The sequence below is a fragment of the Ahaetulla prasina genome, chromosome 1 (assembly GCF_028640845.1).
Source record: "Ahaetulla prasina isolate Xishuangbanna chromosome 1, ASM2864084v1, whole genome shotgun sequence".
Lineage (NCBI taxonomy): Eukaryota > Metazoa > Chordata > Lepidosauria > Squamata > Colubridae > Ahaetulla > Ahaetulla prasina.
This window is the reverse complement of record NC_080539.1, coordinates 246,162,952-246,178,387: the sequence shown is the minus strand read 5'-3', so window position 1 is coordinate 246,178,387 and position 15,436 is coordinate 246,162,952. Positions and strand designations below refer to the sequence as shown.

Here is a 15,436-nt window from a genome sequence, read left to right as displayed (position 1 = left end):
GAACTCAGCATCCCCATAAAGTTTGCGGAAGGAAGCATGAAGTGCTCCAAAATCTCCTGTTAGACGGCTGTGTTGACCCTGGACTTAATGAAGCACAGTGGACCAACACCAGCAGATGACAGGGCTCCCCAAATCAACACAGACTGTGGAAAATTCACGCTGGACTTCAAGCATCTTGCAGTGTGTGCCTCTCCATTCTTCCTCCAGACTCTGGGTCCTTGGTTTCCAAATGAGATGCAAAAGTTGCTCTCATCAGAAAAGAGGACTTTGGACCACTGAGCAACAGACCAGTGCTTTTTTTCTTTAGCCCAGGTAAGACGCTTCTGACGTTGTTTGTTGCTCAGGAGCAGCTTGACGAGAGGAATATGACATTTGAAGCCCACATCCAGGATCCGTCTGTGTGTGGTGGCTCTTGATGCACTGACTCCAGCCTCAGTCCACTCCTTGTGAAAGTCCCCAACACTTTTGAATGGCCCTTTCCTGACAATCCTCTCCAGGCTGCGGTCATCCCTGCTGCTTGTACACCTTTTTCTTCCACACTTTTCCCTTCCACATGAGTTTCTATTAATGTGCTTTGATACAGCACTTTGGGAATATCCAGCTTCTTTTGCAATTACCTTTTGAGGCTTTTCCTCCTTATGGAGGGTGTCAATGATGGTTTTCTGCACAACAGTCAGGTCAGCAGTCTTTCCCGTGATTGTGATTCCTCCTGAACCAGACTAGGAGACCATTTAAAGGCTCAGGAACCCTTTGCAGGTGTTATGGCTTAATTAGCTGATTAGAGTGGGACACTTTGAGCCTAAAATATTGAACCTTTTCACAATATTCTAATTTTCTGAGATTGTGAATTTGGGGTTTTCATGAGCTGTCAGCCATAATCATCAAAATTATGACAAATCAAGGCGTGAACTATCTCGCTTTGCATGTAATGAGTCTATCTCATATATTAGTTTCACCTTTTAAGTTGCAGTACTGAAATAAATGAACTTTTGCACGATATTCTAATTTTTTGAGTTTCACTTGTATCATGTCACCCCTACTCCTTCTTTTCATAAGACTACACATATCCATATCCAGTTCCAGCAACCATTCTTTATACCTTATGTTTTAGCCTCCAGTCCCCTAATCATCTTTGTTGCTCTTCTCTGCATTCTTTCTAGAGTCTCAACATCTTTTTTACATCGTGGCGATCAAAACTGGATGCAATATTCCAAGTGTGGCCTTACCAAGGCATTATAAAATGGTATTAACACTTCACATGATCTTGATTCTGTCCCTGTTTATGCAGCCTAGAACTGTGTTGGCGGTCTTCTTGAAGATGTTTCTGCCAACAGGGACAATATTGACTAGTAGAGCTAAAGGTGTATTTTTTCAACAGAAAGGAATGGCATATTTTAGTCAAATAATTACAAAGTCAATTTTTCAGTTTCTTTCAACTACATCGCTTTTATACAGTCTGAATGAAGGTAGAATATTTATATGAATGTTACTTTTTTTTTTTTTTACTTTTTCACATGACTAGAGTATGGCGGTATCTGGCACTGAATTGCAAGAGAGGAGGGCTCTTTCATAAAGAGCTAATAGACAGAAGGGATCCTCCCTAAACCTTCACAGGATTTGTCTGATAGTTATGTGGAGTGTGCTTTTTAGTCTGGGCAAATTTCCTGTCTATGTGCACACAGCAATAAAAAGACTACTCTGAGTAATTCATTGTGTCGCACTCTTGCCAGACAAAAGCACACACTGAATAACTATCAGATAAATCCTGTAACAGTTTAGGGAGGATTCCTTCTGGGTCTCTTACTGCATACTGAGGACTCAATGTTGATTTGTCTCTTAGTTCCTTGTGAAAGAGACCTTCCCTCTTGCAATACAACAGCAGATTTCACAACAAGAGTCAGCAAAGAACAGTCTTATACAGGTAGTCTTTGAATTACAACCACAATTGGGATCAGAATTTTTATTAAGCAAGGCAGCTCTCAGGCTTGGAAGCCATCTTTTGTACTGGGCCTTCAGACCTGCCACATTTACTACTGTGGAAAACTGGGAGGGGGGGAATTTTATGGAGCGTGGATAGTTTATAGTCATGATAACATTCTTTTCTCAGAGGTTCAAGGACATCTTGCCCTGCACCTGGGAGGCTGGAACTGGGATGCATCTCTAGTCGGAATGGTGTTTTAATTGGACTATGTGATGGACTTGTGGGTGTTGGGCAGGGACTTGAACTTTCCTTTGGGTGGGGAATCCCTGGAAGCTTTCAGATTCAGGTTTTCCCAGATGTGCCAATATGACATCTCTAATAAAGTATAACTTTGAGGAAACCCAAGCCTCAGAGTTTTCATTCGTGGGGGGTGTTACTTGGAACCCTGACAGCAGGTGTTAAATAAATTATGCCCAACTTTTTTTGCTGTAGCTGACTGAGAAAGTTGTAAATGACAATCACCTGATTCCAGGGCGCTGCAACTATCATGAAATACCCGATAGTTGCCAAGCACCTGAATTCTAATCATGTGACCGTGGGGATGTTATGACAGTCATAAGTGTGAGGATGGGTTGTAAGTTACTTTTTCAGTGCCATTTTAACTTTGAATGGTCACTAAACCAATAACTGCAAGTCAAGAATTACCTGTATGGGATTTGTTTCTACGTATACTCAAATGAGAGTTTGTTTTAGCTAGAGATGCCATTTAATGCAAAGTGCACTACATTTATTATATACAGGAAAGGCTACTAGTTTTGGCCTGTCCTCCCGCTATACCGTCTTCTTAAAAAAAACCTTTAAGTCCTTATAACAGTGGTTCCCAACCAGTGTGCCGCGGCACTAAGGGGTGCCGTGAGATCTTTTGAGGGTGCCGGGAACTTTTGAGCTACGGAGATTTTAAATATCTATTTCCTTATAAGGGTGCCGGGAACTTTTGAAAGGCTTTCCAAGGGTGCCTCAAACAAGAAAAGGTTGGGAACCACTGCCTTATAAAGTTCAGTTTCACTGGGCTTTGATTCAGAAATCAAACAGAACAGCTACTCTTTCACTTCAAAATCCTTTTGTCTCAGAGACGAATAACCATTGCTTCCGTTTCCACCTGATGAGTATGGCAATGTTTTTGTTGCAATCTTTTGCATGGATCTTCTGCCTACACAATTTTCCTGCTCCAAAAGCATACTTGGGTAGCGTGCATTTCTGAAGCCATTTGTCTAGTTCAATATATCACCCTGAAAAAAATATTTGGGAGGTCAACAAAACAAACACTGTGTCATGTTTTAATGCACAGTGACAAACTTCTTAGTTTCTTTTGAGCTAATCATGAAAAAAAAAAACCAGAAAAGACCGACAAGTGAAACAGTGTTTAATATAGTTGTTAAATTAAACAGATTGCAATTTCCATGGGAAATTCTAACTGTATTCATCTTGCAAGAGCCAGAATAAAGAGTGCATACCCCTTGAAATGATCATGACACAGTCAACAATCACAGTCAGAGATACAGGCGACTGAAAATTTCATTGACAACACAATTGCGCAAGGCGGTCTGCTCAAATGTTAATGCACACTTCAAAGCAGGAGGCCAACTTAAAAATGATCCTATATTGTGCTATTAATTAAATTTTGGAAGTGGTAAATGATGCCAGAAAGAAAGGGTGGAAGATAATGAAGAAGCTGCAGTACCATGTAAATAAAGACCTTTGGAAATCAGATTTTGTTTAAAGGTTAAAAAAAACATATAGTACAAGGACAAACTTGGCAGTTTTCTAGAAACCGGACTGTACTATGTTCTAGGATGTGCCTTACTGGAAGGGAAACATACACGCATAAGAGAAATCGGATATTACTAGGTTCTTGTTTAAAAGAGCTCCACATAATTATGTTAAGCAATTTAATAAATTTAAGAACATGGATAATATTTAATTTCTTGGTCAAAGATCAGAGCTTCCTCTCTCATGCCATAGCCATTCAGCTTATTAATATTACTAAAAATCTATCTTGAAAAGTGGGGGGAAAATCTGTTAAAAGTTATTAATCATTTTGAAGATAGTCAGGTTTAATATAAATTCTTTTCCCACAGTGAAATATAAAAATATATGCTTTCTACACTTTAATGCTTTAATAAAATGTATGGGCATTGAAAATTCATGATGAACCTATTTATAGATGCATATCAGTCGCTCCTCCTCTTAAAAATTGTTAGACCATCCCAGCGTCCGCAGTCAATTTTGTTTGGTTATAGAAAAAAAACCCAAATCTTCCCAAGCCCTTTTTAACTAAATGCCATGTACAGTGAATTGAAACTAGAATTTAATTCCCCACCTCTTCATGACTGCAACATTTCAAAACAATATTCCAAAGCAATTCGATACACATTAATTAAACAAACCTTTAAATATTTTAATTTTTCTTCTTTCGGTTCTTTGACTATTAGAAATTGTTTTTATCCCAATGTCCTATATTTCAAAAGCTATTTCAAAATTAGGGATACATTTTATCTTTAACTTTATTTGGGCTAGTTCTTGCTTTTCTATTATTATTATTTTTAGCCTAAAGATTCATAACCTTCATTAATTTTTATTTATTTTTATTTTATCCTGGAGCCCCTTTTAAGCTTCTGCTTGCTTCCTGGACTGTACAGAAATCGAAAACTGCCAAGTCTGCAACTCTGAAAAGAACAAAAAGAACATCCACAATTTTATAGCTTATGTACACCTCCCAAGATGCTATGTGCACAGTCACCAGTTTAGACTCAATTTTGTGCGCACCCAGCAAGAGGCATCCCCCTGCCAGCTGAATTAAGAGAGAGAACAGGGGAAAGATCTCTCAATGACCAGCTCTCTGGCAGACCAAAGGGGCCCAACCTGGACTCCCATTTCCCCTCTCCTCCCAGGCAGATTATGACAGAGAAGGGAATGTACTGTACGTCAAGTGCAATCAACTATGGTGCGTGTATGAATGGATCAAGATTGCTCCACCCAAAAGGTAAAAGCAGCTGTGCCAGATGTTCAGTGGTTGCTTAAGACTGCTGCATGTGAGTCTCCCCTCGTGTTACCTTTTCACATAGCGATTATGTGCATTACAGCAGATACACAAGCTGATCACTGTTGCACAATTGGGATGAAATTTTAATACATAAAATCCTCAAAATATAGAATTTTGGTATATTTGTTAGTGTCAGTGTCTCTCATATTACAAAATACAAAACCTCCCAAAATAATCCCACACATATCAGAGAAATCTCCCTGACCAACAGGAAGATTTAACAGCCAAGTCTTTCGCCTGTAAACCAAAATGCACCAATAGGAGTTAGAAGGTCTTTTCATTTAATAAATCCATATGAAAATTTCTTTTTTCCTCGCTTTAAACAATTACTCTCCCTCCTTTAAACATACCTCTCTTGCTAAAATGAGGAAGCCTCACATTTGTGTAAGGGTAGGGATAGCAAGAGTACATAACAAGGCAACTTTTTCCATTTAAAAACATTACCGATGGCATAATAAAAAAGGCCCTTTGTAAAGAGTTACAGTGAGAGCAACATCTTTAATTTTAAAAGCCCACTCAAACAGCTAATATAAGAACAGTGGCACATTCAAGGAGCTGACAGCACAAACCAGAAATAGTATGGGAGTGCACAGCCTTTCCAAAATAATGCTGTTCATTTTAGTTTTCCTTTTGTTTCAATGAATCATACTTTCCTTCCACCTAGTAAAAACATTGTATTACTTCAAATAAATACTTAAATAGTTTTAAGTCCTGCGTAGCAGCCACAAATGAAGATCTCAAATCCATCTCTTCGTCTTCGCATTCCACGAAGCATAAATCTTTGGTCAATTCACTTAACGTTCACCTTCGGAAAAAGGTCTGCAGCAGTGCTAGGTGACTTCTCAAGTGTGCGCTAGGCAGCCCAAGCTGTGTTTCTTTTCTTTTTTTTTCCCTTCGCACACAATCCTACTAAAAAGGCATCACATGAAATACTCAACCGTGCCTTGGATTAGATTCACTGTGAGACAGTGACATTTTCTCCAACTTGCTATTGTGTTTGAATCAATGGAGTCATCCTTGCCCACTGTCGCTAACTTGCTGGTGGGCCTTCATTTAAGAAGTAAGTGGTCATTTCTCCTTTACCTTTGACTTTTACAACCCCTCGGCATTCTAGTTGGTAGTTGTTGACCGTTAAAACCTGATACATGTCCGTAGTGACCTGCAGAGTATTCAAAAAGAAGAATCAGCGTTTGCAACCCCCCCAAGCCCTCTCTTGTTTAAGTAACAATTGAAGTGAATAACTGCATTTACGGAAGGCAGGGGTGGGCTGCTGGGGGTTCGCAGGGGTTCGGGAGAACCTCTAGCTAAGATTCTGTGCAGTTTGGAAAACTCACAAATCCCACTCCTGACTGGCCCCGCCTAACCCTCCTCTCCCCTCCCAGGAGTCCCCACGTGGCCCGTTTTGGATGCAGGTAAGTGTAGGGCATGCTTGGAGGCTCGGGGAGGGGAAAAAATGGGCCACCTGGAAGTTCCAGAAGGCCTCCAGGACCTGGGGAAGCTGTTTTTGCCCTCCCGGAAGCTCAAAAAAAGCTTCCAGAGCCCAGGGAGAGCAAAAACGCTCCCCCCCCCAAGGCCATGGTGCAGGAGGCTGATTATGCCACACCCACCATGGCCACGCCCACCCACCAACCAGGCAGAGAACCCCTTGCTAAAATTTTTGAAGCCCACCCCTGATGGAAGGCGTATTAAAAGTTTATCTGGGATTATTGGAGACAAAACTTTGCACTCCAATTGTGTTCCCAGTACCGAGGCCTTTGCATTCACTGAAGCATCAGAAGAAATGAGGGAGTTTTAAACAATGCATATAACTCTGCTGAAATCGTGTTCTATTTCCATATGGAAGCAGAAGTTGAAGAACTGATGTTAGGCAAGTCTACTAGAGCCCATTATACTCAAGAAGTCTTACTAGCAAATGCCAGGCATAAGTATTCAGCCTCTAAACACAGAGTGCTGGTTCTATTAAAAGGAGGATACAAAGTACAGAGGGGAAAGGCAATTTATCTTCTCCTCTTTCACTATTAGAAGACATGTAAGTGCGATGAAGACTCACCTGAATCCTATCAGGGACTCCTGTACTGTCCATTCGACTAGCTACATTCACAGTGTTGCCCCAAATATCATACTGGGGCTTACGTGCACCTATGACCCCTGCTACTACGGGGCCAATATTGAGCCCTAGAAACAAAGCAGTAAGGAATTAAGACTTCCAAAAATAAAGTGATGGTTATTAGTTTTCATCAGAAAATCACATGCAGAAACAACACAGTCACCAGATTCTTCCCCAGGCCTCACTCATCCCTACTAAGTTTTGAGGAAATCAACTTTTAGCTTTGTGTAAATAAAAGAAAGGAAGGAAGCAGTTTGCTGCACACCTGTCTTTCATTTGTTTGTTTAGCTGTTAACTACTAGTGTAATTTAAATATTACACCAAAGTCATGGGTTTTTTTTTGAGATGGGCGGCCATATAAATATAATAAATAAAGTATTTATAGATTCACATTTTCCCACAAATATTATTTAAAAAATATTTTAATGAAGATTTTTTTAAAAAATGAACAAATACAAAGAAAGAGAAGGGAGGCAGACACACAGAGAGAGAGAGAGAGAGAGCAGGGGAAGAGGGAGAGAGAAAAGAAACAATGCATCCTTTGCAAAATATAAGCATTTTGGAAACCAAATTGACTATCTTCTCCTATTGAGTTTCAGTGCAAACATTAAGAATTTTCTTAAATTTTTTCCATCAAAATCAATGGATTCGATCACAACCCTATTAAGGTGTTTCTGAAACTACTGGATTTCATGCCAGAAGGAATACTGAATCTTGAGATTCCTGTCTTGCCCTTTAGTCTTCCACGGCTCCTACAAGTCACAGGATTCAAATGTGAAAAAGTATTTTGTAGAAATATCTGAACTGTACAGCCATTATTTTTCTTGCCTCCAATATATGTCCCAATGAGACAGAGAGAGAAAACGCCTACTCTGGATATTACCAGTAAATTTCTCTCTCTGGTACATCAATGTGAAGGAAATATTATCAAAGGAGAAATGTTAAAATGATAATGATGATGAGATAGCTCCCAGTTTTGCATTTTTGGTCCTGGTGAAATGCAGGTCTATTAGGGTACAGTTACAAACCTACTTACTGGGAAGCTCTGTGTTGATAGCACTTTGTATGCATATGTGGAATTCTGGAAGCTGAAAAGATCACTGATCTTATTGTGTGCTTATTCTTAGATATATTTTTGTATCCGGATTTATGCTTGTAGCTACCGTACACCAATATGTTTGTGTACATATGTTATATAATTTGCATAAGCCATCATAGGCACTACCAACTGAATATCAGTCAAAAGAAATAACATCCATGATTATTTGCATTCAGTAGCTTCATAGTAAAATATTGCATTTGCTTTTTTTTTTTAACCATAGAGATTTTTTAACCATTCACAGGGTATAACTGCAATATTTACCTATTTTCATCTGGAAATTGTTGAACGAATGCTCGTTGATGTATTTCATTTGATCCATTAACCTCATTGCAAAGTCCGCCAGGGCCTTGATATGCGTTTTGCCCACTTTGTCATAGGTCGTATCATTCAGACCCGAAGCAGCCATATATGTGCTCCCTATCGTTTTGATCTTTTCCAGCTGTCGAAACTGATCTTCACTTATTATCTACAAACCCAAGGAAGGAAAAGGACACACACACACACAAATAAATCCATGCTCTGTAAGTGGTCTGTGCACAGCCCTAGGGACTACATGCATTAACCCGTAGCGGGAACAATCCAGCCTGATTCATATGTGAAAAGAAAATAGATGAGCTATTTGGATCCTGAGAACAGACTTAGAGATTGAAGTCCAATATCAGCTATTTCAAAATAACTTGAAAACAGCTACGGATTGTGCTTTGGATTATGAAGTTCTAAATCTGATGTAATATTCTAGCCTGGTCAATATATAATATAATATAATACAATATGAATATGAATATATTCCTGTCTGTCCAAATTCCTGTCTGTCTCTAGTATAAGTACAAGTGATGTGTATCAGTGCTTGCGATCACTCACAGGTACTTGAGTTAACACTATTTGCACTTTTAATAATAAGGCATAGTTTATTCCTTTATAACAGGGATGGGGAACGATGGCCCTTTTATGATTTGTGGACTTCAACTCCCAGAATTCCTGAGCTGAATTCGGAGTTCATGTTGGCTCAATAATTCTGGGAGTTGAAGTTCCCAAGTCATAGAGAGGCCGTAGTACCCCATCTCTGCCTTATAATGTAATTCCTTCTTTGCTTCAAAAAAGATTCAAGAAAATCCATGCTAACCATAATGAATAAGTTTCCTAGCAAGTGCAGATGCATATTTCAGCTGTCTTGGCAAAATTTCTACTTGCCCCACTCTAAGGCACCAGGACCAAAAGACTAACAGTGGTGGGACTCATGAGGGGGACTGGTTGCTTTCGTGGTGTGGAGACAGTAACTTGGTCCTTAACATTAATAAGACCAAGGTGCTTAGAGTGGACAATAGAAGGAATAGATCAGACAGACAGCCCTTGCTTATCAATGGAGACTGAGTGCAGCAAGGGTGTTATTATAAAAGAGGACCTGACCTGGGGCACTCATTGCAGCACTGGTCAAAAGGGCCCAGCAGAGATTATACTATCTGAGACTTCTCAGGGAAACAACTGAATGAAAAACTGCTGGTGACCTTCTACCGCTGCACCATAAAGAGCATTTTAACTTACTGCACCTATGTACAGTTGCCAATTGCACAGTGGCAGATAAGACAGCACTCCAGAGGGTTAACGTCATTGCCCAGATGATCTTCCCTCTTTGGAAGAGCTTTATAGCTCCCACTGCCTTAAGAAAGTTCAAAACATTCTTAAAGAACCATCTCATTCTCATCTTTTCTTTTATGTACACTGAGAGCATATGCACCAAGACAAATTCCTTGTGTGTCCAATCACACTTGGCCAATAAGAAAATTCTATTCTATTCTATTCTATTCTATTCTATTCTATTCTATTCTATTCTATTCTATTCTATTCTATTCTATTCTATTCTATTCTATTCTATTCTACAGGATAATAAAAACAAAGACAAATAGGCTGAAAAACCTATTCTATCCCAGGGCAGTAACTATACTGACTTCTACTGCATAGTGCAATATTAATGCAATATTGGGTTTTCAATTCAATTGTATAGAATGTGAAGGATGTGTGTTTGTGTTTTATTTTTATAGTTATAATGTACTCTGAAAATGGCATTTAATTTTGTTGTACAAGGTGCAATGACAATAAACTAAACTAAACTAAACTAAACTAAACTAAATTAAACTGGTGACCAGGATATGCAATCACTCAACTGGAATAGGAAAACTAGTTTCATGGAGTTTTGGAGAAATATTATTATAGAGAAGGTTGAACCAAATTTTTGCATTAATTTCTAGTAGAGCAGAAAGTTTTTTTAAAAAAGTCACTTAAAAAAACCCCTGAACCTAGACACCCCAAAGTGTCAAAGGCAATATTGTGTGGAACAGGATATTTACATAGTGATCGGTCCTCAGCATGAAAGAGACCATTGTTCTCCTTGAATTTGCTCACCTCATCAAAGTCAGCAATGATTTCATTGAGGAGCCTCAAGCACTCCACCCCTTCATTGTTGGCCTCTAACTCCACATAGAATTCTGAGAAATTGCTGATGGAAGCAAACATGACAGCCACACATTCACAGGACTGGTAATACAGTTCATCATTTCTCCGCTCCTGTGCAAGAAAATGGGCTGCTACGTCCTTTGGCAAGATATTATGGAGAAGCCTTCGATTGTAGGCCTGCAGCTCCTCCATCTCCTCCTTTTCTTCAGTAGCCTGAAGAGAGAGACAAGGATGTGGATGCAAGTTAACTTCATTTATGTGGGAAATGGGGTGGAAATATATATGCATGGGATCTTAATTGACCGGTGTCAACAGAATCACATTTGATACTTCATTGGGTTCTAATTTTAAGCATACATAGGAGGCCTATTACTGAAATTATTAATTCTGTCCTCAAAATTGAACTCTCAAAAATTGGTGAAAGCTTTATTTCGAGTTCTGATTCAATTTGGTGATCAGATCAACAGGAGTAGAATTCTATGAAGAAGAAATCATCAACAGATGTTCATAAAAGCAGCAACATTTCCAAAATTGTTAACCTTGAGACATAATTTAATCGAATAAACTTAATTAGTTTTTGAAAACGACGCCCACTGAATTACAATACTCTTCCTTTACTCAATTCCCAATATTTATGTAACACTTTTCCCACACAAATGTTCCATGTGGAATATGCTTGTCAGTTTTCTTTATCTCAGAAGATATAGGCCCACTACACTAAACTGGTGCCAATCAGCCCCCTGTAGATTTACATATTACATAACAAGATATCTGTGATCATGAAATAAAAAAAAATGTATAAGTTTCTTCTGATCTGAGAAGTCTAGTTCTGATTTATGAGCACAGTAGCCCAACAAAATAACAGCATGAGGAGCAATCATATTCTGATCATAAGAAGGTTCTCTAATATAATATTAAAGACAGACATGCCAAGAATAAGCACCTGCTAACATACACACCTGAAGCTTCCAAAGGAAATCCAACCTTGCTGTGGATTCCACCTGCTGTGCATGTAGATAGACCGCCAAGACAAAAACAGTGATGACAACAGGGGTTACAATCTTCAAAGCAACCCTGGACACATTGGAAGGACTATACAGGAAACAAAATGCACAAATCTGAAAATTATAATGTAACAGTGACTCAAGCATAAAGAACGTAATGCTTCTTATGTTGTCAAATCAAGCCTTCCAGTATTTCTCATCCCTTGAAATGCTCCCAGAGGGCTTGGAGTCCAATTTCTCCATGTTCTGAGTGTGTTCTTGGTTGTGTATTATTTATGTATATTGAATTTATAATAAAATGACTCTGGGCAACTTTAAAATCCTAACAAATAAAATCCTAACAAATAAATATTGTTAAAATATTTTTTTAAAAAAGAAATCCCAATTAAGCTAAAATTTAGTTAAAAGATGGGGAGCGAGGGAATAGGATTCCCCAGGGTGGTGGGAGATAGGATTGCTTCTTAATTCAACAACCACCTCCAAGTGATGCTCCCCCATTGGGACCCCAAGCCATCTGGCAGATCCAGGTCTTCAGGTTCATGTGGAAGGACAGAAGGGTAGGAGCCAATCTCACCTCATGGTGTAAGATGGTCTAAAGGGCAGGAGCCAAAGGGGAGAAGGCCCTAGAATTTCTTGACCAACAGGGCCTGCAGCATGTCTCCTTTGTTGATGTGGGTGAGGTGGGCCAGTCCCAGTGGGGTGAGACAGTTCTTCAAGTAACCCATGTACCTATGTCATGTACGGCTTTAAAGGTAATAACCAAAACCTTGAACCACACCCAGCAGCCAGTGCAGCTTGTGGAGCAGCGGTGTAACATGGGTCATCCTAGGGACTCCCAAGAGTTGCCTGTGCTGCCACCACATTTTGCACCAGTTGAAGCTTCCAAATGCTCTTCAAGGGTAGCCCCATTTAGAGTGCATTGCAATAGCCCAGATGCGAGATGACCAGGACTTGAATGACTGAGTACAAGGGCTCCTTGGTCCAGGAAAAGATCAGGTGTATCCTGGTTTAAAGAGTGAATGCAACCAGCTGCAGTCCAAGTGGAACATCTTGAACCAAAACTTCCCTCCCTCCTTCTGTCACAGATCTGCACCAATACAAGCTTCCACAGATTCTAAATCAATTGTTGAAAATGCAATTGCATCATCCTTCATTAACTCACCATATTCCACTTTCGGTCTCATTGGAAAACATACTGAAAGAACAAGAAGGACATATTTTAGGCGAAACAAAGAGATCTTTCATTTCTTTTATCCATCATTAGCACCATCTGTGGAGATTCTCAGTCATCAGGTCAAAGTTGTCTTAAAGTTGCTTTTTCAAAAGGCAACTGGGTGGTTTTTTTTCCTTGAGGAAGAAAAAGAAAATGTCTTGCTTCTTATCCATGAAGTTTCATTCATTGTGAATGAATCACAATTGATGGAGCTTCTTGGATGAGAAGCAAAAGATTTTCTTCTTCTTCCTCAAGGAAAAACAGTTGAGTTTGCTTTTTGAAAAAGCATCTTTGAGATGATCATTAGCACCTGTTCTTTTTTTTTTCCAATTTCACACATCTTTTCTATGATATCACTTGCATTGATAAGAGTTCGAGTTCTGAGCCAAGTTAGCCTCATATCTTCTTTCACTAAACTTCTGTATCTTAGCCTTGTCTTCTCATTGGCAGAATGGGATACGCACACATTGCCCTGTTGTGAAGTGGTTAAGAAATTTAAACAAAAGGAAGCACAAGAATTGTTCTGAGCTACATGTTCCCTTTTTTCTCCCAACGAAACGATCTTCTTCCTTTGCATCAAATAAATGACTATAGCCTGCTTATTTATGAGCACTGCATGTATTCCTAGCTGGAGGGGTTCAAGCACACATGAGCACACATCCCTCATGTCTGGTATGTAACCAATTCACTCAACAAAACTGCATTGTTTCCCAAGCCCCATCCATCACACACAAAGCCATTCGCAAATTCAACCTACTAACCATCTGGTTGAAACACAAGACATGCTATGCAATATTAAAAATATGAGAAATCCTGCCATCAGTCTTTTTTTTTAAAAAAACAAGAAAATCTGAATAAGGCTGAGTGAAAAATGAGATAATCCAATGAGATGCTGGAATGCAATCACATACAGGAGCTCTGAACGCTTGTCTATCTGCCCATTAACAAAGTAACTTACGAAAAACTGAACTGAACAGGAACAAAACTGGGATTAGGGCAGGAGGGGGGCAAAATAGATTTTGGGGTTGCAAATTTGCCAGATCTAGCTAGAGGTTGCAGAAAAAATATAGAGAAAAATAATTCCCCAGAACATCCCTAAGAGAGATGCATTTAAGCAGCATTTAAGCAGCTGCATAGAGTGTTAGTGACTGCTTCCTTTAAAGCCCCACCCCTTTCTCACAACACACACACACACCGTACTTCCCAATGACCCGTAGTGAAATGTTCACAACCCACCACCAGCTTCCCAGGGGATATTTAAACCTACATGCACACAAACACAACACTTTTGATACACAAAAGAAAATATTGACACTTCTTATAATCAGGGTTGATAAAAAGGTTGAAAATAATTTCAGAAACATTCCCCTACCTTGTTTTTCTAGAAAGCATCCAAAGTTCCATTCGATTCAATATGGAAATAAATTAAAGAAGCATACATTTAGTACAGAGATGTAATGTGCAATGCTCCATAATAACATTCTTTCAGTTTTTCTCTTTGGACACTATGGGGAGCCATAACCACTTCAAAAGAATTCGTTCTATGAGTATGGTTAATGTAAGAGGTTTAATCTGTACCTTTTGGATTTAATTTAATTTAATTTAATTTTGGATTTATTGGAAAGGATGATAAGGAAAATTACAGAGTTAGACAATACATCATATATCTACTCTGCTTAGAATAGCATATACACAATACACAATAATGTATTGATTGTGAAATATTTCTTTTATGTACACAGAGAGCATACGCACCAAGACAAATTCCTTGTGTGTCCAATCACACTTGGCCAATAAAAAAATCTAATCTAATCTAATCTAATCTAATCTAATCTAATCTAATCTAATCTAATCTAATCTAATCTAATCTCTTCTCTTCTCTTCTCTTCTCTTCTCTTCTCTTCTCTTCTCTTCTCTTCTCTTCCCTTCCCTTCCCTTCCCTTCCCTTCCCTTCCCTTCCATTAACAAAATCCCTTTTAAGGCCAAAGTATTTCACTGAATTATTTGGAAAACATGACTCTTCATATCTACCAAACTATTATTTTACTGAGGTGTCCTAGAAGCCTGGCACTCTGATAAATCAGCCATCAATAGACGCATAGATATTAACAATATCTATAGACTAAAGAGACAATCAAAAGAGAACAAAAAGACTCCAGCACCTCTCCACCAGTAATCAGCACCCAGATCAGCATAGATTAACTCCAAGGTTAATTTCAGACCAACAATCAAGACAGCTGACACCAACAAGTCCTAACTTAATGCATTGAGTACCAAACAAATGATGAGTACTGGGGACAAATTTTTCATGTCAAAATGTGTACCAAATTTGATGAGTTTCGAAGCAGTTGAGTTCCAAGGTACCACTGTAGTTTGGTGGATCGGGAATCCATATTAATTCAATTAATTCCACTTCCTTGTTTTCCACATAACCATCATCCTCTATAAGGGTAATAGTAGCAACTTTTCCCCCCCAGAATGAACTTGTAACTAAGTGTGGTAAGACCTCTTTTCTCAAATCTCTGTGAGGGGACG

The 15,436-nt window shown here is 39.0% G+C and overlaps 1 protein-coding gene across 1 annotated transcript in view; it reads right to left on the bottom strand.

The window, feature by feature from the left end:
• Positions 1–708: 708 nt before the first annotated feature.
• The window catches only part of ADCY5 (adenylate cyclase 5), a 274,415-nt gene continuing 259,687 nt past the window's right edge, over positions 709–15,436 (bottom strand). The window contains exons 16-21 of the mRNA XM_058195248.1: positions 12,851–12,883; positions 11,644–11,776; positions 10,634–10,897; positions 8,495–8,699; positions 7,075–7,199; positions 709–6,183 (exon numbers count right to left, since the gene is read on the bottom strand). Coding sequence (XP_058051231.1) covers positions 6,055–6,183; positions 7,075–7,199; positions 8,495–8,699; positions 10,634–10,897; positions 11,644–11,776; positions 12,851–12,883 — 889 coding nt within the window. The 3' untranslated portion in view covers positions 709–6,054. The remainder of the gene's footprint in view (positions 6,184–7,074; positions 7,200–8,494; positions 8,700–10,633; positions 10,898–11,643; positions 11,777–12,850; positions 12,884–15,436) is intronic.